Source organism: Orcinus orca, chromosome 14 (assembly GCF_937001465.1).
Source record: "Orcinus orca chromosome 14, mOrcOrc1.1, whole genome shotgun sequence".
Lineage (NCBI taxonomy): Eukaryota > Metazoa > Chordata > Mammalia > Artiodactyla > Delphinidae > Orcinus > Orcinus orca.
In genome coordinates, this window is record NC_064572.1 from 56,645,853 (window position 1) to 56,669,266 (window position 23,414).

The 23,414-nt window shown below is 39.8% G+C and overlaps 1 protein-coding gene across 10 annotated transcripts in view; it reads right to left on the reverse strand.

The window, feature by feature from the left end:
• The window catches only part of IDE (insulin degrading enzyme), a 123,841-nt gene that overhangs the window by 90,856 nt on the left and 9,571 nt on the right, over positions 1 to 23,414 (reverse strand). For 4 of the 10 annotated variants that reach the window (XM_033404890.2, XM_033404887.2, XM_033404885.2 and 1 more), the window contains exon 2: positions 7,794 to 7,896. The exons of 3 other annotated variants lie outside the window; for them this stretch is intronic. In XM_033404890.2, the coding sequence (XP_033260781.2) occupies positions 7,794 to 7,896 (103 nt within the window). Of the gene's footprint in view, positions 1 to 4,257; positions 4,328 to 6,805; positions 6,985 to 7,793; positions 7,897 to 23,414 lie in introns of all 10 variants that reach the window. 3 more of the 10 variants (XM_049696511.1, XM_049696510.1, XM_049696512.1) reach the window with 3 other exon arrangements.

The following is a 23,414-nucleotide window of genomic DNA, read 5'->3' on the forward strand; positions in this document are numbered from 1 at the left end:
TTCTCTGTTCCTTTCTTTTTTTTTTTTTTTTTTTGTGGTACGCGGGCCTCTCACTGCTGTGGCCTCTCCCATTGTGGAGCACAGGCTCCAGACGCGCAGGCTCAGCGGCCATGGCTCATGGGCCCAGCCGCTCCGCGGCATGTGGGATCTTCCCGGACCGGGGCACGAACCTGTGTCCCCTGCATCGGCAGGCGGACTCTCAACCACTGTGCCACCAGGGAAGCCCTTCTCTGTTCCTTTCTTATTCTCTTGTTCCTTCCCCTGTGCTCTGATGACTTTCTTGTTATGTTTGTATTCCTTTCTCTTTATTTTTTGTGTATCTGTTATAGGTTTTTGTTTGTGGTTACCATGAGGTTCATATATAACAAATCTGAAAATCTGTTTTGCTAGTCCTCAGGTCATTCTCAGAGATAGTTGTCTATGTGTAGTTGTAGATTTGGTGTGTCCAGGGGAGGAGGTGAGCTCAGGATCTTCCTACTCCACCATTTTGATCCAGACTCTAGAGGAAACTTTTTATAGCCTATCTATAGCATATAATCATTCCTCTCCTCCCTCTTAAGCATCATTCTTTCACAGAATGATAACAATATTGTTTCTGTGGAGCCATATTTGTACCTAGGAGAACACATCGATGGGGACTTGCAACAGGACTGGTTGGGCCATGAATTGGTCAGTGTGCTGACCTAGAAGAGTTTTCAATGATCAATAACTGCTTTCCCACATATTTCAGAGGTATCTACTAGAGTAAGGGAGGTGAGAAGTTGTGAAAGTATTATTATTGGGTTAGCCAAAACACTGCTCAAACTTATGATATGCAGAGATAAGGCAGATCTGGAACTGATGGGTCTGATATTCACATGCTCAAAACCTAGGAAACAACACCATTGAGGAAAAATCCTGTGAAGTCCTAATAAAAATAAGAGACCTGGGTTGTCCTATGAAGGCAGCAAAAGCAAACACATAAAAACAAACAAACAAACAAAAAGTTGGAAGGACCCCAAAAAACTTTTGTAATCTGGTGAAGAGTTGAATGTCTGAGTAGGAACAGTCCAATGATCTTAACAGAGATCCTTGATAATTTCTCTTACAAAGGACTTCACTTCCTCTGATAGTCCTCTCCTTTCTTCTCTAGGAAGGCTGGAGTTACGCTGATGGGAAGGGACCCATCCCTTCACTGAACCCGTAAGTTGGTATGACTGCAGTGAAGGGATTTTCCAGATCTGCAGTATGTATGTTTTTGAGACTAAGAGCGAATGCTATTTTTGTCTATGTTGGGGATGGCTTAAGAGACAAAAACTGAACCTGCTATTATTAGTAGGTCAACATACTAATCGGGTAAAGCCAAAAACTTATCCGAAACTACAGAGAAAAAAATAAGCCTGTGCTAACACATCTGCTTTTTACCTGGAACACAAAAGAAGTGGATCTAACTGCTCTTTAAAGACTGACAGACATCCAGATTTCATGGTAAATCCAGATTTAATGGTAAATCAGATAAAATTTTTATTTTTCTGTGTTAAAATCTCTGGAGATTGGGACTTCCCTGGTGGCGCAGTGGTTAAGAATCAGCCTGCCAATGCAAGGGACACGAGTTCGCGCCCTGGTCCGGGAAGATCCCACATGCCAAGGAGCAACTAAGCCCATGCGCCACAACTACTGAGCCTGCACCCTAGAGCCCACAAGCCACAATTACTGAGCCTACATGCCTAGAGCCCATGCTCCGCAACAAGAGAAGACACTGCAATGAGAAGCCCGCACACCGCAACGAAGAGTAGCCCCTGCTCGCTGCAACAAAAGAAAGTCCGCACACAGCAACGAAGACCCAACGTAGCCAACAATTAATTAATTAATTAATTATAAAAATTGGTACTGGAATGTGCCTATGTTTAAATAAAAAAGTCTCTGGAGATTAAGAGAGGGAAAAATCCAGTTTGCTTCTATCAGAATATCTTTCTCTATGAAATCATCCGTAACTAGTCTTCTGGGTAACAACTGATTAACTAAAGAGGTTCACTCTTATTAAGAATGTCCCCTAACCTACTGTATAGCACAGGGACCTATACTCAGTGTTTTGTAATAACCTATACGGGAAAAGAATCGGAAAAAGAATAGATATATGTATATGTATAACTGAATCACTTTGCTGTATACCTGAAACTAACACAACATTGTAAATCAACTATACTCCAATATAAAATAAAAATTATAAAAAAATATGTCCCCTAGATCTTCTTTTGAGGAGAGTATTTGGAATTCTGGATATCAACACTATAGGTCATACTAAATGTGTAATACTTATTTTTTTAAAAAACACATAGTACTTTATAGTATTAATAATCTTGCCCTCTTTATAGTAAAAACTAATTTCTTTAAAAATAAAGCATAAAATATAATACTAACATTTTGGAGCTATAAGGCTACCATGGACAATTCAAAAGCAATTTGAAAGTGAAAAGGCATTATTATTATTAAGAACTCCTTTCTATTTCATTAGCTATAAGCTACTTAAGTTCAATATCAAAGACAAATTAAAATGTTTAAGTGGAAAGTCTTTAAATAGTGCTCTGTTGTTAAAAAAAAAAAATTCTCAGGGGACTTCCCTGGTGGCACAGTGGTTGAAAGTCCGCCTGCCGATGCAGGGGACACGGGTTCGTGCCCCGGTCCGGGAAGATCCCACATGCCGCAGAGCGGCTGGGCCCGTGAGCCATGGCCACTGAGCCTGTGCGTCCGGAGCCTGTGCTCCACGACGGGAGAGGCCACAACAGTGAGAGGCCCGCGTACCATAAAAAAAAAAAAAAAATTCTCAGGGTAATAAAAATGGTCTGCCTAAGCCTCCAAAGAAGGTCACAACAATAATAATCCTGGTTAAGGTATTTCCCAAAAGACAACCTGTTTGGACTGCAGCAAATGCCTTTGATACACAGCTGGCTTCAAAAGCTTTAATTTGGGTTCAACATACATTACTATTTTAAAAATGAGTTCCAACCTAACAGCAAGATTAAGATTAAATAAGCCACTAGGTAGCCGCCATTAAGACCCCCAGCAAGAATGACAGCATTAAAAGGCAACATTAGGGCCTTCCCTGGTGGCACAGTGGTTAACAATCCGCCTCCCAATACAGGGGACACGGGTTTGAGCCCTAGTCCCGGAAGATCCCACATGCCTTGGAGCAACTAAGTCCACGCGCCACAACTACTGAGCCTGTGCTCTAGAGCCTGCGAGCCACAACTGCTAAGCCCACGTGCCACAGCTACCGAAGCCCGCGCGCCTAGAGCCCGTGCTCTGCAACGAGAAGCCACCGCAATGAGAAGCCCATGCACCACAACGAAGAGTAACCCCTGCTCGCCAGAACTAGAGAAAGCTTGCGCGCAGCAACGAAGACCCAACACAGACAAAAAATAAATAAATAAATTTATTTTTTTTTTAAAAAAGGCAACAGTAAAAAAAGCTCCATGTGTACCACAGAGGATGCCTAAGCTCCCTCCTGTAAGGCTCCACCAGGAGGGAGGGAGAAGGTTGGAATTCTTGTGATGGATTCCACTAAGTGGGAGCAAAAACCAAAGGCTATTTATTTTGGTTCCATTGCCATTGCTTACACCCAACTCCCTCTACTGTTTGTCCCAGCTAGTTTGATCTAGGGGAACCAAGGGTTACAAATGATTAAAATGCAATGATGATGATGATGATGATGAAGCAAGCTCTAAAACTTCTGTTCAATCCACAACAATAGTCAGGAAATGAAAAACAGCTCACTTTGGTGGGACAAACTGTCTTATTCTGTGGGAGGTGAAAATTTCATTATAATTAAGATAACCACCCTCAACTATATGCTACATTCTGTACTTTTTTCAGGGTTTAATTTCCCTTGTCCAGATTTTCACTTGCTTAGAGGAAAAAAAATGATCACAGTCCATCACAGGCATGTATATAACTCATGTGGACACTGAAGCTATGTCTGTTTAATATTCCTGGTGTGGTTAAGAGTAAAGAGATGGATTTTTTTTCTATGAATCAAACATAAAAATTAACCCAACTACTTTTAGACATCTGTACACCAGATCAAGGGCAGCTATAAATTTCTAAGCTGGCAATGCTCCCAAATCAAATATCGTGACTTCCTGAGGAAGTAAAAGCTAAAAGAAACAGTAGAGACGTTTTCAAACAAGACCCATCCCCAGCAATCCATATTCAATAGGTACAGTCTGCCTTTACCTACAGCATATCTATCAATATGTCATATGACAATTTGATTCTCACCTTCTGGAGAACTGAAGGAAATGATCAGGAACTCCTCTGATGATGATGAATTTCTCAACAGCTTGCCTGTCTGAATTCATACTGATGAGATCACATGTCTACCCATCTCAGCTCCCTCATTAGCATTTTATTTATTGCAAATGTTCTCCAATATGCACCAAAGAGCAAGCAAGCAAGTAGTGACTTTTAGATGACAAGCTAGTGCTAACTCAAATGCTTTTCTGGACATATTTTTAACCTGTCGAAGTCAAAATCTTGGAAGTAATACAGGGACATTATCATACAACTTCAAAATAAGGCACAGAATTGTCAGTGTTTCACATTCTGATAAACTGAAGAGATGTTTAGCAATTACAGCATATCTTGTAATTTTGTTCATAATTTAAAACAGTGACTAAAATCACAGAAGGTAAAAGCTGGAAAAGCCATTAGATGTTATCTAGTCCTTTGTAGCTCTTGAACTGGCAGCACTAGCTCTTCTTGTAAGCTTGTTAAAAATGCAAAACATCAGAAACCACTAGAGACCTCCTAAGCCAGAATCTGCAGGTGAGCTAGTCCCCTCATCTTACTTATAAGAAAACTGAAGAGCACTTGTCCAAGATTATACAGCAAAAAGTTACAATTAGGATTTAGCTCTTAACTCCCAGTCCTGTCCACCTAAGCACCCTGATATCCAAACAAACAGTTAAGGTCCAGACACCACACCACACATGTTGGCTACAAAGATGAATACACCAGAGCCCTTGCTCTGAAGGAACCCGGACTTATGACAAGAGATGAAAACAAGACATTATTTTTTAAGTGTGGTGACAAAGTTATCCCCAGGGAACTATGGGAGTAATAAAAGGGGTATCTAACTCAGTCCAGGAGGAGAGACAGGAAAGAGAGTAGGTGAGTAGAAGCATGCCAAATAAAAGGAAGGGGAGACCTGAGCAAAAGAATGGTGGTGAAGAAAAAAATGTGAGGCATTCAGCGGAAAAACAAGAGCTTGATGTTAACAGAACTACAACCAGAACTTCCACTGAAAGATCATGGACTTTTATCTAGGCCTAAATTGCAGGTCTGCAAAAACAAATTCCCAAATAGATCAGTTATAAATTCCTGTATCAAGAGAAAAACTTTTACGCAAATAATCTTTTATTCAGATGATCCTTTACAGTCTTTTTTCTCACGTCTCTAAGTGTTTCACAGCTGATTTAATAGAAGATTGAGCAAGTTTACTCTGCTGTTTGCTCCCTACCCACCCCCATAGTCCGAGACATATTTAAAGTTAGACCTGATCCATTTCTAATTTCTAAATGGATGACCTATAAACCTGAACAGGCAAATGATTGGGCTAATAGTCAAATTATAAATCAAAACCTCCCTTCTGTGGAATCCATCCATCTACTACCAAAACCATAGGCGGAAGTGAAGCTTACCCATGGCACTCCTGAATGTGGAGGAGGTACCCAGAGAGAAAACGCCTCAAATCAGAACCACTCCACAAACACCCTTTCTTCCCTGTACAAGGCAGAGGTGAGTAAAACAGAATAGCAAGGCAGTGGTGATATGAGCCCTCGGATGCCTCACTATAAGACCACATATTCCCCAATACTATTCATGTTACTTGACCTAAAAAATGACATATCTCAGGGAACCATCTACCCCAGCGGTCCCCAACCTTTTTGGCACCAGGGACCAGTTTCGTGGAAAACAATTTTCTACAGACGGGGGTGGGGGTTGTGGGGGTGGGAATGGTTCAGGCGGTAATTCGAGCAATGGGGAGTGATGGGGAGCGGCAGATGAAGCTTTGTTTGCTGGCGCGCTGCTCACCTCCTGCTGTGCGGCCCGGGTCCTAACAGGCCTTGGACTGGTACCCGGTCCCCTGATCTACCCCATGGCTCTTCACTTACAGGACCAGTGTATCTCACTTCATGCGCCAGATAGACCATAAAGGTGGGTATAAACTAAAATCCTGTCAATTAAGTCTTACTTTCCCACGATGTGATGCTCTGCCTTTGTTCCAGGCAGCATGACAGCTGTGCTAACTCTGTGCCCTCTGGAAAGGAGTTTACAATGCAAAAACAAACGCTTAAATGAACAAGGGTTATTTTAATTTAAAGGAATCCTACAGCAATATCATTTTAGAGAAAAGAGCTTTTGCAAATTTTGTTTTAGCTTTAGTACATACATATCAATGGTTGTTCATTCCAAAAGTGACAAGCTTAGCTATGAACAATTTATAGAGACTTTATGAAGGTTTAAACAAATTAACAAAACCTCCATTTTATACCTCTTGCCACAGTTAACTACAGGTTTCTTACAGTTGTAGTTTTGGGGCCGAGGGTGTTTCACAAGCATCCTTCTTCCACAGGTAACTTTCAGGCTGTTAGAAAATGTTGAGATAGATGCCACTGTAGAAAACTAATCCTAACAACCACTCATGGAGGGGATATGGGGATATGTGTATACGTATAGCTGATTCACTTTGCTGTACAGCAGAAACTAACAAAACATTGTAAAGCAATTATATTCCAATAAAGATATTTTTTAAAAAATCACTCGCATTTTAAAAGTGTCATATGCTTTATAAACTGCTTATTGAATCTTTCCATTCTCCGTTAGTGGCAGGTCACAGCAGCTGTTCATGGCCATTCTCCTCAATCCCAGATGAGGAAACAAAAGCTCAGTGATTAAGTGACTTGTCCAAGGTCTTCACACAATTGATTTGTGGCAAAGCTGGGACTATAATGAGGAAGCGTGGGAAGGGGAGGAGCAGAAAGTCATGCTTAAGGAAATCACATATGGCTTTCTTCCCCAGCTCCCCGTTATCACCCCCTCAGCCCTTCCCTGACCCCATTCTCCTCCCTTACAATTCCAAATAATAAAAACAAGGAAATAAAAATTAAAAAAGGTCAAAATCATGCTCTAAGGAGATTTTTCAGTTTTTCACTCATTCCTCCCTATATAAAATAGAGAGAGGTAGTGGTAGGAGCCCAGAAGAATATTTCCAATCTGCCAAAGTAGTCCCTGGGCTGAGAACTATATTATCTACTTCGCTAATAAAAAATAAAAAGGAAAATGTATGGTATGTTTAAATGTACAGCAGGTTTAAAGAGAGAATTGTCTCTCTGTACAGAACTGTCTCATGGATGAAAGGGAATATGAAAATAATATTACAGTAGACATGGTAAGATTATATGTGATTTTTCAGAAGCATACATTAAGCCATAGGAATAGGGGAAAGAAAGAGAAAGTCATATAATCATCTTGGTACGTGCAGAAAAAGTTATTTAAATTCAATAACCATTCATGTCTTTAAGAAAATGTCAGCAAACTAGAAATAGAATTCCTTCAGCTAGAAAAAAACTACAAAAACCACAGCAATTGTCATACACAATGATAAAATAATGCATTCATTCTCCATCCCTACAAAAAAGATGTCACTATCACCTCTTCTATTAAACACTGTACTGGTAATTATGACCAGTCTGATAATGCAAGAAAAAAAAAAAGATGAGAAAGGAAGGGGGAAAAAAACTAACATTACTCACAGGTGACATCGCTGGGCACATAGAAAATCCCAAGAATCTACTGACAACTTCCACTTCTGCGTAGGATATAATAGGTCGTGGCAACCTGATTCAGCTTCAATAACTAGAAAAAGCCACAAAAAATTTAAAAATCACATGTTCATAGATGTTGGAGAGTTGTGGAAGCAATGAGGAGTGGATACACTGGAATTCCAGAGGGGAGAGCCCTCTGCGGTGAGTGAGTGATCATCACCTATTCTCTTCTCTGGAGGTATCTGCCAATTCTGGGTGCAGATTAAAGACCATACTTGACCCAAGAAGAAGGACTCTACTAACGGAAGAGAAACAAACGAGGCTCTGGTGGGTGCATGAGCTTGGTTTGACAGATTAAAGCCCCAAGATGCCCCAAATTCACAGCTGAGTTTTGCCACAGGAGGTTTTCTGAGATACCACTACATACCAACCAGAATGGTTAAAATGAAAAGACTAAAAAACACCAGTGATAGAGAAGTCAGAGGGCAACCCAAACTCTCATACACTGCCGATGGGGATGCAAACTGGCACAACTATTTTCAAAAACTGGCAGTATATACATATGACCTAACAGTTCATGTATTAGCTATATACCCCATATAAATGCATTTATATGTTCATAGCAATACTATTCATAATAGCCAAAACTAGAAAAGATCAAATGTCCATGAGCAATAAAAAGGTAAATACACTGTGATATATTCACACAATGGAATAGTATACGACAATGAAAATGAATAATCTAGAACAAAGAACAAAAATAGGGATGAATCTCATTAATGTAAGGTTGAGTGAAAGAAGTCAGATGCTAGAGTAAGTGGTTTTTCTCCCATTTAAATAAAGTGCAAGAATAAGTACAATCAAGCTATGCTTTATGTCAGGATGGTGGTTACCCTTGGGGGTAGTGGGTAGTGAACAGAAGAAAACATGAGGGGGGCTTCTGAGATGCTGACCATGTGCTGGTTATACAGGTTATGTTCACAGAGGTATGGTCAGTTTGTGAAAATTCACCAAGCTGAACACATGATATATTTCGATTAAAAGTTTTTTAAAACAAGAGTTTTTGAAAATATAAAACATAGTAAAATAAAAGAGGAGGGAGATAAATGAATCACTCAAGGCTGTAAAGATCATCCATCAAAAATCATCCTGGAGGGACTTCACTGGTGGCACAGTGGTTAAGAATCCACCTGCCAAGGCAGGGGATACAGGTTCGAGCCCTGGTCCGGGAAGATCCCATATGCTGCGGGAGCAACTAAGCCCGTGCTCCACAACTACTGAGCCTGCTCTCTAGAGCCTGCGAGCCACAACTACTGAGCCCGTGCTCCGCAACAAGAGAAGCCACCGTAATGAGAAGCCCGCGCACCGCGAGGAAGAGTAGCCCCCTGCTCGCCGCAACTAAAGAAAAGGCCACACGTAGCAATGAAGACCCAACACAGCCAAAAATAAATTAAATTAAATTAAATAATAATTAAAAAAAAGTCATCCTGGAAATAGTACCACTTAGACACTGAGAAGTAGCTATCCATATCAAACAGGTACTAGACTAAGAAGGCTCAGAAGAAATAACAGTCCAATTAACATAATAATTATCTAAACCTTCTCAGGTGTGTCCTGAGACAATTTTTTTTTTTTTTTTGCGGTATGCGGGCCTCTCACTGCTGTGGCCTCTCCCGTTGCGGAGCACGGGCTCCGGACGCGCAGGCTCAGCGGCCATGGCTCATGGGCCCAGCCGCTCCGCGGCATGTGGGATCTTCCCGGACCGGGGCACAAACCCGTGTCCCCTGCGTCGGCAGGTGGACTCTCAACCACTGCGCCACCAGGGAAGCCCTGAGACAATTATTTCTGTTGATGTCCTCTTGGCCACAACAACTAGGAGACCCATGTCATAAGCACAGCATGAGTCAACTGAGTCAATAATATGTTAAATCATTTAACAAGTCTTTACTCATTATGTATGATTGGAAGGCTAGCTTTTAGTTAATTACTTTAGACCCCAGTAAAGATTTCAAGATAAAACTTGACACTCCCAGCATCCAATTAAGAGTGACAAGCAATAAATGTGATCCAAATAAAAGCAAAATGATTAAACTTCAAATAAATAAATTCTCCCACCAATAATTTTCAACATTTACATTAAACAACAACTTCTAACCCAGGATTTTGGTTTTTTTACATCTTTATTGGAGTACAATTGCTTTACAATGGTGTGTTAGTTTCTGCTGTATATGAAAGTGAATCAGCTATATGTATACATATATCCCCATATCCCCTCCCTCTTGCGCCTCCCTCCCACCCTCCCTATCCCACCCCTCTAGGTGGTCACAAAGCACTGAGTTGATCTCCCTGTGCTATGTGGCTGCTTCCCACTAGCTATCTATTTTACATTTGGTAGTGTATATATGTCCATGCCACTGTCTCATTTCGTCCCAGCTTACCCTTCCCCGTCCCGTGTCCTCAAGTCCATTCTCTATGTCTGCGTCTTTATTCCTGTCCTGCCCCTAGGTTCTTCAGAACGTTTTTTTGTTTTTTTTAGATTCCATATATATGTGTTGACATATGGTATTTGTTTTTCTCTAACTTACTTCACTCTGTATGACAGACTCTAGGTCCATCCACCTCACTACAAATAACTCAATTTCGTTTCTTTTTATGGCTGAGTAATATTCCATTGTATATATGAGCCACATCTTCTTTATCCATTCATTAGTCGATGGACACTTAGGTTGCTTCCATGTCCTGGCTATTGTAAATAGTGCTGCAATGAACATTGTGGTACATGATTCTTTTTGAATTATGGTTTTCTCAGGGTATATGCCCAGTAGTGGGATTGCTGGGTCGTATGGTAGTTCTATTTTTAGTTTTTTAAGGACCCTCCATACTGTTCTCCATAGTGGCTGTATCAATTTACATTCACACCACTAACTCAAGATTAGAATTAGACAGGTTCTCTTCTTTATTTTAAAACAAAAAAAGAATACTATATAAAGTGAACATTTCCTCAAACTCAGAATTAATTTTACACATGGGTCATCTTCCTCATAGATTCTCCATGACCTCAGAACAGCAAGGACAGTTCAAAGATCCCTATCATGGTCTCTAAAGATTAATTCAAATCACAGTCTAGGAAGAGTTATCAATCTGTAAATAATTCTCTCAAGACAGCCCTCCAAGGAAAGCAAACCACAAACACTCATATTCTGTACAGAGTGGTGAATCTCCATGTGAGGGCTCAGTTCCACTGACAGGTACACCCTGGTTCTGACAGAAAGAGAATCCTGCCCTCTTCAGATAATGCTGGTTCAGAAAGCTTGACCTGTATGCCTTAGTATGATTCTCCATGCCAGTACTGACTCAATGACCACTTCCAGACAATGTTCAGTAATTATATACCTTCACCTTTACCAAATGACCCCTATGCTGCTCAGATCCTGGATCCTATTGAACTCTTGGTCAAACGGCTTTGGGGCCTCATCTGGTATTGCCAATTAAGAGTCACGTGAAGTGTTCATATGCACTAAACTGACAGAGGTACCTAAAGTTGCATCAGACTTGGACAGCCTTTACAGCTTTTCCCCAGGCAGTGTCTGGTACATAGTAGGCACCCACAAATGGTAACCTTATAATCATCACCACTGTTATGTTCCTAGGGTGGCGAGAAGCAAACAGACCACCTCAACAGTCACCATGTTATTACTGGCATTCTTAACATATACTCATGCAAATTCCAGTTGTATACTGTCATCTCCAGGACGGCCTGGTAATAGGATGGTATTTTATAAGACTATAAGAAAAACAGGCAAATAATTATCCCTTTATAATTGCTATAGGCAAGCCACTGTTTATAGTCAGTGGTTCTCAACAGAACCACTTGCTTCCCAAGGGGACATTTGTCAATGTGTCACAAATGAATTGTCACAACTGAAAGGTACAACTGGCAACTAGCGAGTAGAAGCCAGGGATGCTGCTAAGCAACCTACAACGCACAGGATAACGTTCATGACAAAATTATCTGCCCAAAATGTCAACAGTGCTCAGGATGAAAGACCCTAGTTTATAGTTCTGACTTCGTCATCCAAAAATAATGGATAACTGCAACCAATTTAATCCACTTAAAATAAAACCAGGAGATAGACTCATCAAAACACAGAAAGCTGTTATCTATTAAACTCCCACCTATTTATTTTTATTTTTAAAAATCTATTTATTTTTGGCTGCACTGTGTCTTTGTTGCTGTGCGCGGGCTTTCCCTAGCTGCGGCGAGCAGGGACTACTTTTCCTTGCGGTGTGCGTGCTTCTCATTTGGTGGCTTCTCTTGTTGCAGAGAATGGGCTCTAGGCATGGGCCTCAGTAGTTGTGGCATGAGGGCTCAGTAGCTGTGGCTCACGGGCTCTGGAGTGCAGGCTCAGTAGTTGTGGCGCACGGGCTTAGTTGCTCCACGGTATGTGGGATCTTCCCAGACCAGGGCTCGAACCCATGTCCCCTGCATTGGCAGGCAGATTCTTAACCACTGCGCCACCAGGGAAGTCCTACCTATTTATTTTTAAAAATCTGAACCAGAAAAGGCTTAAATGAAGAGAGGGGGAAAACTGATAATGAAGGAGAAAGAGAGAGGTTTGTAGAAACCTTGTCCTTGAGTAAGCAATCTAGTACACAAGTAAAGGGATCTGCCTTAGAAGGAGCACAGCCACGGTACTGGGACAGACTCTTACTGAATGCTCAGTCAGTATTTTACACAGCATAAACTCTTCGTAGGGATTATACCTTCAACAAACCCCTCAGGTAGATCCTATTATTCCCGTTTTTCCTGGATGGGGAAATTAAACCTCACAAAGTTATTTGACTAGGGCCATACACACATTAAATAAAAGGACTAAGATTTAAACCCAAGTCTTTAGACACCAAAGCACCATGCTCTTCTTAATCACTCCATCAAGTTAAAAAGCTTATCTTATGTACAGAGACTAAATCCCTGGAAGGATACTCACAGAAATGTTCAGTATGGTTATCTATGGAGAGTAAACTATTAGTTGGTCTTTATTCTTTGTACTTTTCAGGTCAGTACAGAAAGAATCTTTGAAAAGATAAAACTTAATGGACTTGAGCATACTAGTCTCTGCTTAGTGAATTTGTAAGTCCAAAGTGAACTTTTTGTTACTGTTGTTAACTTGCATCAGCAACCTCACAATACAACAAGCTGATTAATAAAGAAAAAACCTGAGCTCCATTTCCATTCACTGTTGCTGCTGACAACTTGGTTCCCTTAAGAAACTAGTTTGTTGGCTCACAACTTGGGCAATTTCCAAACAAATTTTTTTGAACTGTTTGTGATGTGAGGTAAAAGCTTTAAGCAGACAATGGAACAGAACCCACAGCCTAATTCCGGAACCTACTTTCTCAATTGCTGACCTAATGTGGTTTGGCCCAATGTTGCTGTCAATTTTAGGATTCATTTTGTTTCTTTCTACAAATAGGATAAGAATTTTAGGTAGTTTCGTAGGTAAGAGCCTAGATTCTGATGACTTTTTTTTAAATTGCAGATGCTATTCTATTTAGATACAGACTTTAAAAAAACTTACCCCTCAAGCCCCATCTAGGTGGCTGCCTACAACTTTGAAATTACACCCCTGTTGTTGCGTCCAAAAATAAAATACATAACACTTTCTTCTCCTCTTCATAGCAATGGTGGCATTGTTACTGTTATTAGTCCACATTTATTGAACACTTAACTATATGATGGAGACATATACATTACATGCATTTCCTCATTTCATTCTCACCACAAAGTTGTAAGGTAGATACTATTATTGTCCCCATTTTGCTGATGAGGGAAAAGGCTTGAACAGGGCAGTAACGATTACCAGGCCACACAGAGGTGAATGGCAGAGTCCAGGCGTTGTGACTCCAGGATCCCAATAGCAATGCGAGCCAAAGAATAATTATCTGCATTCTCACCTACTCCCAAAAGGATCTGTATCAGGATGGACTCTTCCACAACACTACGACCAATCCATAAAAGCAACGTTCAAATATCCAAGACTATTAGGTAAAAGAGCAAACTCACTTTGTGTTGCCTCAGCAGGCAAAACTAAGTTTAATGGTGGAAGGTGGAAGGAGAGCTACTGATGCTTAGGTAACCGATGAACAGTTAGAATAGTCGTCACTGACTAGGTCGTGTCAGAAGCACCTGACTACCTAGTATTAAAGTAGAGGCTTGAATACTATTCATAATGTGATTCCCAAACTATTTTTTTAAAAAGAAAATATGCTTTCCTCTACTGAAATCTTATAGAACTGTAAATCATAAAACTAAACTACTCTGGTTCAAGAGGAGCTGAGGAAGTCAGAGTCCCCACCTCACCATCTCAGGGCCCCTCAGTGGCAGTGATACTGTCAAGCATTCCCAAGACTCCGACAGTACAGTTCAAAAGTTAATACAGAATCCCAACATGGATGAATCTTGAAGACCTTATGTTAAGTGAAGTAAACTAGTCACAAAAGCACAAAGACTGTTTGATTCCACTTATATGTGATATCTAGAGTAGTCAAATTCAGAGACAGAAAGTAGAAGGGTAGTTGCCAGGGGCTGAGGGGAAGGGGGAATGGGAAGTTACTGTTTGCCGGATACAGAGTTTCAGTTTGGGAAAATGAAAAAGTTCTGGAGATGAATGGTGGTGATGGCTGCGCAACAAAGTAATTACACTGATGTGATACAGTTAGTGCCACTGAACTGTACACTTAAAAATGGTTAAAATGGTAAACTTTATGTATATTTCACAATTAAAAACAATAAAAAACCATTAAAATCAGTCAGGATGTTAGTGTGCAAAATAAAATAAAAATACTAACAAAAGAAACAAACTGTATTAGAAATGAACATAATCATACTGAAGAGGGTGGGAAAGAAATGAACTAACTTGAGACTTCCCTGGTGGCTCAGTGGTTAAGAATCCGACTGCCAACGCAGGGGACACAGATTTGAGCCCTAGTCCAGGAAGATCCCACATGCCGCGGAGCAACTAAGCCTGTGGCTACAACTACTGAGCCTGAGCTCTAGAGCTCGTGAGTCATAACTACTGAGCCTGCGTGATGCAACTACTGAGGCCCGCGCGCCTAGAGCCTGTGCTCCGCAACAAGAGAAGCCACCACAAGAAGCCCGCGCACCACAATGAAGAGTAGCCCACACTCACTGCACCTAGAGAATGCCCGCATGCAGCAATGAAGACCCAATGCATCCAAAAATAAATAAAGTAATTTAAAAAAAAGACAGTGGGCTTCCCTGGTGGCGCTGTGGTTGAGAGTCCGCCTGCCAATGCAGGGGACACGGGTTCGTGCCCTGGTCCGGGAGGATCCCACATGCCGCGGAGCGGCTGGGCCTGTGAGCCATGGCCCCTGAGCCTGCACGTCTGGAGCCTGTGCTCCGCAACGGGAGAGGCCACAGCAGTGAGAGGCCCGCGTACCGCAAAAAAAAAAAAAAAAAAAGGTAACTTCTAAAGAAAAGACAGAAATGAACTAACTTTAACTGGAAAATAGTATTTTGACTGGATACAATAAAGACAGAAATTACTGTACATAAATGTTATGATATAGTTATCAAAAGTGTTTCTTACAGAGGTGTGGGCTAGCAATTATGAAAGCACTTTATATGTATACCAGAACTGATCAAATAAGTAAATAAATTGTAGATAATGAAATCCAGTGTACTCGTTGTTAGAGGAAGAAACTATAAATAGGGAAAAAGAAAAGACTAAAATAAGGTTTGTAATACTAAATTGGAATCAGAGATATCAATACAGACTCATGATTTGGAGTATATCTATCCAGATTTAGAAACATAAATATGTTTATGTGTGGGGGTAGCTAGACTATCCACTAAACGCAATGACACCTCAGTGACCGTAAGTACATATAGTGTCCAGACTGTGATCCCTAAACATCACTTCCCAATAAAAAGAATCAAGTAGTTGATTTCAGGGATAGGGCAAAGAAAATACGAAATGAGTCTGAAACACCTTATAGTGCCAGAAGTAAAGTAGTTCTCTAAAAAAGATGGGGGCTTATTGAAAGTACACAGGAGCCAACCCAAAGGCGTTCCTAATGGCCAAAGCTAGAACAATTTGTTCAACACATAAATAATGATAGCAATGAATTTTAACCTGTCGAGTAAAATAAGTATCTGTGAATCCATACTGAAAGAAATAAGTAAATAAGTAAACAAATGAGGGAGAAAAACATTTCTCCCTCACAGAATTTCAATTAATAAATAAAGAGGGAAATAATCATCTTTAAGTGCAGTACTAACTGTTGCAGAGATCTACTGGTGGATGCTAAAAAGTAAGGTCAAAAAGGATTTGCACAGTCCCAAAGTATCTCCTCCAAGATATTTATCAACTACAAAGGTAAAGATATTATTTTCTTGTTCTTGATAATTATACAATGATTAAGTACAGGGGAAGTGTATTATTTCTGCAACTTTTCTGTAAGTCTAAAATTAGTTCAAAATAAAAAGCTTTTTAAAAATTAAAAATACATCTGTATCCAGACCCTCTGTCCCCACCAAAAAAAAAAAAAGTTAATGCATTGGGATGTCTACACTACATTATAGAAGATGCGAAGAGCCAGGATTCTATGCTACTAGAAGGCCAAAGGTAGAAAAAAACAAAACTAAATTAAACTAAGTAAGTGTTTACCAAACGCTTTCCTAAGAATATGGGTACATGCATTTTTCGTTTTTCTTCTCCCGCATCCCAGGACCATCAAGCAAAAGTTCTCAGTACTGGGCATTTAAAGCACTTGTTTTATTTTTATTTCTTTTATTTTATAATTACTCATATAATAAAAGAAACAAAGTTATCTATGCTAGTTGTATATAGTTCAAGTATGAGGAAATACAAATTACCTAGATTCCACCACCTAAAGATAAACACATTTTTAATGTACCTCCTTCTAGAAAATGTGCTTATATACTTTTCCAACATAAATGGTTACAAATTTAAGTCCAACAACCCACTCTGCACCTATGACTTCCTATTCAAACAGCACCTGTTTTACAGCCACCAACCAGAAAACCCCTAGGAAAAAAGACAAGATAGTATTGTTTTTGAGGACATGGTTACCCAAATCCTTTTCCATCACTTTCTATTCCCTGAATTTTATAGACAACATACAAAGTTAGGCCTTGTACTCAGCTCTATTTATAAACTTTAGGGTATTTAAAATAAAGGCTAATGCAAATTTCAAAATATCCCCATTCCTGAGTGGGGTGAGGAGAGTAGAATTGCTCTTGGTGGCCCAGCATGGTAGTTGAGGCCCAAGCAGGGTTAAGGAGGCATGCATACTTTTGAGAAAACAGCCTCAAGCAGGGTGTCAAAGCTCTCACAGAATAAAAAGGGCAATGACTCCTGGGGCAGCCCAACACAGGGTGACAGTGCCCAGGAAGCACCTCAAAGGGAAGGGGGCGGCAGCAATGATGAGATGTTGGTTACGTCTAGCAGGATGGATTAAATAAGTGTATTTATTAAGAATAATAAGAACCAGGGTCCTCACTATCAGGGCAAAGAATTACAAACACGGAAAGGAAAAAAGCTAAAATGAACTTTGTAGTCTTTGATTGGAATTGGAGGTTATCTGTATGGCTCATGGATTTCAATATACACAAATAGACAGACAGGAAATAAATACAGATGTTAACGTGGGTCTGTGTACAGAATATCTGTCTATATCTATGTATCTGTATCTATATCAAATACCTATTTATGTATATACATGTATCTCTGGCTCCGTCTAATAAGAGGGCCAGGCAGTAGCCATCTTCCTCCTCTTCCTCCCCAAACAGCAGATGAGTACATTTAGCACCTAGAACTTGGTTTCTAAATTTTATTCTCCACTAAAAGGAACCAGGGTTCCTTGGAGAAATGGTTGATTCCAGGACTGGGACAGGGAAATGAGATGATGAGCCTGGTATATCTCATTGTGCCAAAAAATAAAAAAATACCAAAAGAAAGATGGATGTTAAATGGATACAGGAGCCAGCTTGAAAGGGTCCCCACTGCCCATGTGTGGGACAATCTGAGCATCAGATTAAATCACGATAGTAACAGAGTAAAGCTCTTTAAATAAAACAGGACAACACAAGTCTATACTGATATAAATAAATAAAATGAATAAGTTGAAAGTTTGATGAGGAACATTACAGTTACATAGTTTTAAAGCATCTCCCCTGAAGATATTTATAACAAAGGGAAAAGAGTAATTTTACCGTGGAGAAGCCTGGGAGGAACTATCTTAAAGTGATCAAAGTAAATATAGCCAATAAAGGACAAAACTGAGTGTCAACTGATAGGATGCAATGAAAACATACACTGCATCGATTTTGTGATATTTCTGCCAAAGCTGGGTAACCTGCATTTGATCATGAGGAATAATCAGAAAAAACCAAATTAGGGACATTCTAAAAGTAACCGGTCTGTAAATTCTAAAAGAGTCAAGGTCATGAAATGCTTTGGCTGTGGAATTTCCCTTCTGAAGAGACTAAAGAGACACGACAACTAAAGATGACGCTAATTCTGAAATGAATCCTTTCATTAGGTATCCTTCAGTAAAGGATAAAACTGGACAACTGGTGACATTTGAATGGGACCTGAGATTTAAATGGCAGTAATGAATCAATGTTAATTTTCTGATTTTAACGATCATATTGCGGTTATATAGGAGAATGTCCTTGTTTACAGGAAATCACACTAAAGAATTAGGGAGTGACAGGGCATCAAATTGGCAGCTTACTGTCAAATGGTTAAAGAAAAAACTCTGTTTAATATATTTGCAATATTTTCAATGCCAAGTATGAGGCTGTTTTTAAAATACATCTCTTTTTTTTTTAATTAATTTATTTTTAGCTGCACTGGGTCTTCATTGCTCTGCGCGGGCTTTCTCTCTAGTTGCGGTGAGCGGAGGCTACTCTTCCTTGTGGCGCGCAGGCTTATTGCAGTGGCTTCTCTTGTTGCAGCGCACGTGCTCTAGATGCGCAGGCTTCAGTAGCTGTGGCGTGTGGGCTCTAGAGCACAGGCTCAATAGTCATGGCACACGGGCTTAGTTGCTCCGCGGCATGTGGGATCTTCCCGGACCAGGGCTCGAACCCATGTCCCCTACATTGGCAGGCGAATTCTTAACCGCTGTGCCACCAGGGAAACCCAAAATACATTTCTTCATACCTATTCATAATGAAGTCAAAAAAACTAGGAACAGAAGGGAACTTCCTCAACCTGATAAAGGGTATCTATGAAAGAGCCACAGCTGGCAGCATAATTAAAGGTGAAAGACTGTTTTCACCCTAAGATCAAGAACAAGACAAGGATGTCCACTCTTGCCATTTCTATTCAACACTGTACTTGAAGGTTCTAGCCAGGCCAATTAGGCAAGAAAATGAAATAAAAGGAATCCAAATTGGAAAGGAAGAAGTAAAACCAGCTCTTTTCACAGAAGACATCATCTTGTATATAGAAAACAAAAAATCAACTGTACTTCTCTATAATAGCAATGAACAAACTAAAATTGCAATAAGAAAACAAGTCCATTTACAATAGCATCAAAAAATGAAACAGAAATAAATTTAACAAGGAAGTAGAAAACGTATACAGTGAAAACTGCAAAACGCTGTTGTAAGTAATTAAAGCAGATCTAAATAAATGGAAAGAACTCCATATTCATGGATTATTAGATTTAATATCTTTAAGATAGCAATACTCCCCACAGAGATCAAAATCCCATCTGGTTGCTTCTTTGCAGATATTGACAAGCTCATCCTAAAATTTGTATGGAAATGCAAGGGACCCAGGATAGTCAAAACAATCTTGAAAAATAAGAATGAAGATGGAGGACTCAGACTTCCTGACTTCAAAACTTACAATAAAGCTATAGTAATCAAAGTAGTGTGGTCTGGATAAGGACAGACTTACATATTAATAGAATAGATTGAAACCCTCACCCTTACAATCAACTGATTTCTGACAAGGATACCAAAACAATTCAATGGGGGAAAGAATAGTCTTTCCAACAAATGGTGCTGGGACAATCAGACATCCACATGCAAAAAGATGAAGCTGGACTCCTACCTTACACCATATACAAAAATTAACTCAAAACAGATCAAAGGCCTAAATGTAAGAGCTAAAACAATAAAACTCTTAGAAGGAAACATAAGGGTAATAATGTATTAGCCATCAGCAGAGCACACAAAAACCACCGAGTAGCCCTAGGGAAGAAAGGAAGGTGGGAAAACTTTCACCAACCAAATAAAGAAGGAAAAAAGAAAGCTAATGTTTGTTTTCATTTCTTCTTGTTTGAAAAGCAAAATCTCAAATGCACTTGCTCCATAAAAACAAATCTTTTGGGCTTCCCTGGTGGCCCAGTGGTTGGGAGTCTGCCTGCTGATGCAGGGGACATGGGTTCGTGCCCCGGTCCGGGAGGATCCCGCATGCTGCGGAGCGGCTGGGCCTGTGAGCCATGGCCGCTGAGCCTGCGCGTCCGGAGCCTGTGCTCCACAATGGGAGAGGCCACAACAGTGAGAGGCCTGTGTACCACCAAAAAAAAAAAAAAAAAAAACAAATCTTTTAAGTTCAATTAAAAACAAAGGATTTCATTCTTTTTTATGGCTGAGTAATACTACATTTTGTGTGTGTGTGTGTGTTTGTGTGTGTGTGTACACCTCATCATCTTTATCCGCTCATCTACTGATGGGCACTTAGGTTACTTCCACATCTTGGCTATTGTAAATAATGCTGCAATGATCACAGGACTCCATATATCTTTTTGAATTAATGTTTTCATTTTCTTCAGATACATACCCAGAAGTGGAATTGCTGGATCATATGGTAGTTCTATTTTCAATATTTTGAGGAACCTTCATACTATTTTCCACAGTGGCTGCACCAATTTACATCCCCACCAATAGTGCACAAGGGTTCTCTTTTCTCCACATCCTAACACTTCTTCTTTGTTGTCTTTTTGATAATAGCCATCCTGACAGATGTGAGGTGAGATCTCATTGTGGTTTTGATTTATTTCCCTGACGATTAGTGATGAGCATATTTTCATGTGCCTATTGGCCATCTTCATGTCTTCTTTGGAAAAAATATCTATTAGATTCTCTGCCCATTTTTTTTCTTTTAGATTTTTTTTTTTTGATGTGGACCATTTTTAAACTCTTTATTGAATTTGTTACAATATTGCTTCTCTTTTATGTTTTGGTTTTTTGGCCCCGAGGCATGTGGGATCTTAGCTCCCCAACCAGGGATTGAACCCGCACCCCTTGCACTGGATGGCGAAGTCTTAACCACTGGACTGCCAGGGAAGTCCCTCTCTGCCCATTTTTTGATTGGGTTGTTTATTTTGATGTTGAGTTGTATGAGTTCTTTGTATATTTTGGATATTAACCCCTTATCGGATATATCATTTCATTGTAGCATGATTTACAATAGCCAAGTTATAAAATAATCCAAGTGTACATCAATAGATGAATAAAGATGTGAGAGATACATGTGTGTATGTGTTTATGTGTGTGTGTGTGTGTATATATATATATATATATATATCTCAAACAATGGAATATTACTCAACCATAAAAAAGAATGGAATCTTGTCATTTGCAACAACATGGATGGACCTAGAGGGTATTATGTTAAGTGAAATAAGTCAGAGAGACAAATACTGTATGATTTCACTTGTATGTGGAATCTAAAAAACAGAACAAATGAACAAACAAACAAACAGATACAGAGAACAAACAGGTGGTTGCCAGAGGGGAGGGGGCTAGGGGAGGAGAGAAATAGGTGAGGGAGATTAAGAAGTACAAACTCCCAGTTACAAAATAAATGAGTGATGGGTATAAAATGTACAGTGTGGGGAATATATTCAATAATTATATAATATCTTTGTATGATGACATATGGTAACTAAACTTATCGTGGTGATCATTTTGAAATGTACAGAAATATCAAATTGCTATATTGTATAACAGGAACTAACATAGTGTTACAGGTCAATTATACTTCAAGAACAAACAGGGACTTCCCTGGTGGTCCAGTGGTTAAGACTCCTCACTCCCAACACAGGGGACCCAGGTTCAATCCCTGGTTAGGGAACTAGATCCCGCATGCCACAACCAAAGATTCCACATACTGCAACGAAAGATCCCGCATGCGGCAACAAAGACCCCTCATACTGCAACTAAAGACCCAGCGCAGCCAAATAAATAAATAAAATATTAAAAAAAAAAAACTCCTAGGAAAAGAGGTCAGATTTGTGGTTACCAGAGGTGGAGGGATAGGGGAAGGGAGAATTGGATGAAGGCAGTCAAAAGGTACAAACTTCCAGTTATGAGATAAATAAGTACCGGGAATGTAATGTACAACATGATAAATATAATTAACACTGTTCTATGCTATATATGAAAGTTGTTAAGAGAGTAAATCCAAGAGTTCACATCACGAGGAAAAATATTTTTTTCTATTTCTTTAATTTTGTATCTATATAGATGATGGATGTTCAGTAAATGTACCGTAGTAATCATTTCAGGATGTATGTAAGTCAAATCATTATGTTGTACACCTAAGACTTACACCATGCTGTATGCCAATTAGATCTCAATAAAACTGCAAGAAAAAAAAATAAAATGGAAATACGCAAAGAACAATCAAAAGAAAGGGGAGAAAAAGAAAAGTTATGTGTCCATTTTTTTGTCAAAGTTCTGCAAAGGGTCTCTTCAAAAATTTGTTGCTTTAACCATTTGCTAAAATGATCTGTAAAATCATTTAATTCTCAAGTATTTAGAATCCTACAACTCTAGAGCTGGATGGAAGAGTGGAAGCCATTCAGATCATCTTTCTCAATTTTGTAGATTTATCTTACAAATATGTAGATTCATATGAAAACCCAAATCTACACTTTTCTGTTTAGGAAATCATTAGAAGATCTTTAAAAAGTTATCTCCCGGGCTTCCCTGGTGGCGCAGTGGTTGAGAGTCTGCCTGCCGATGCAGGGGACACTGGTTTGTGCCCCGGTCTGGGAGGATCCCACATGCCTCGGAGCGGCTGGGCCCGTGAGCCATGGCCGCTGAGACTGCGCGTCCGGAGCCTGTGCTCCGCAACGGAAGAGGCCACAACAGTGAGAGGCCCAAGTACTGAAAAAAAAAAAAAAGTTATCTCCCATGTGCTCTCTTTCTCAAGAAGTTACTGGAATACATGTTTCAAATATACCATATATCTTTTGAATGAAGAAGCAAACCAAGATAGAACAAAATATGAGATTCAGGAAATTCATTATAGGAGAGAAACAAAGGGAAATTCCAGGCAACCACTTTACAGCAGGCCTGGAGCAAAACTAGTTCAGACTGCAGCTCAGGGGAAAGTGTCTGGAGGGAAAGTCTCCAAGGAAAAAATATGGAATCAATAGATCATTTAATAAGTTTGGTCACGTGAGAAATTGTACTAAGTGGCTATGGAAGCAACTGGGAAGAAGCAGAAATAAGTAAACAGAAAATGACAAAAGGCAAAAACAAAAACATGAACAAGAAGAAGGATGTCATCAGATTACACTACTTAGCCTGGCAGTGAA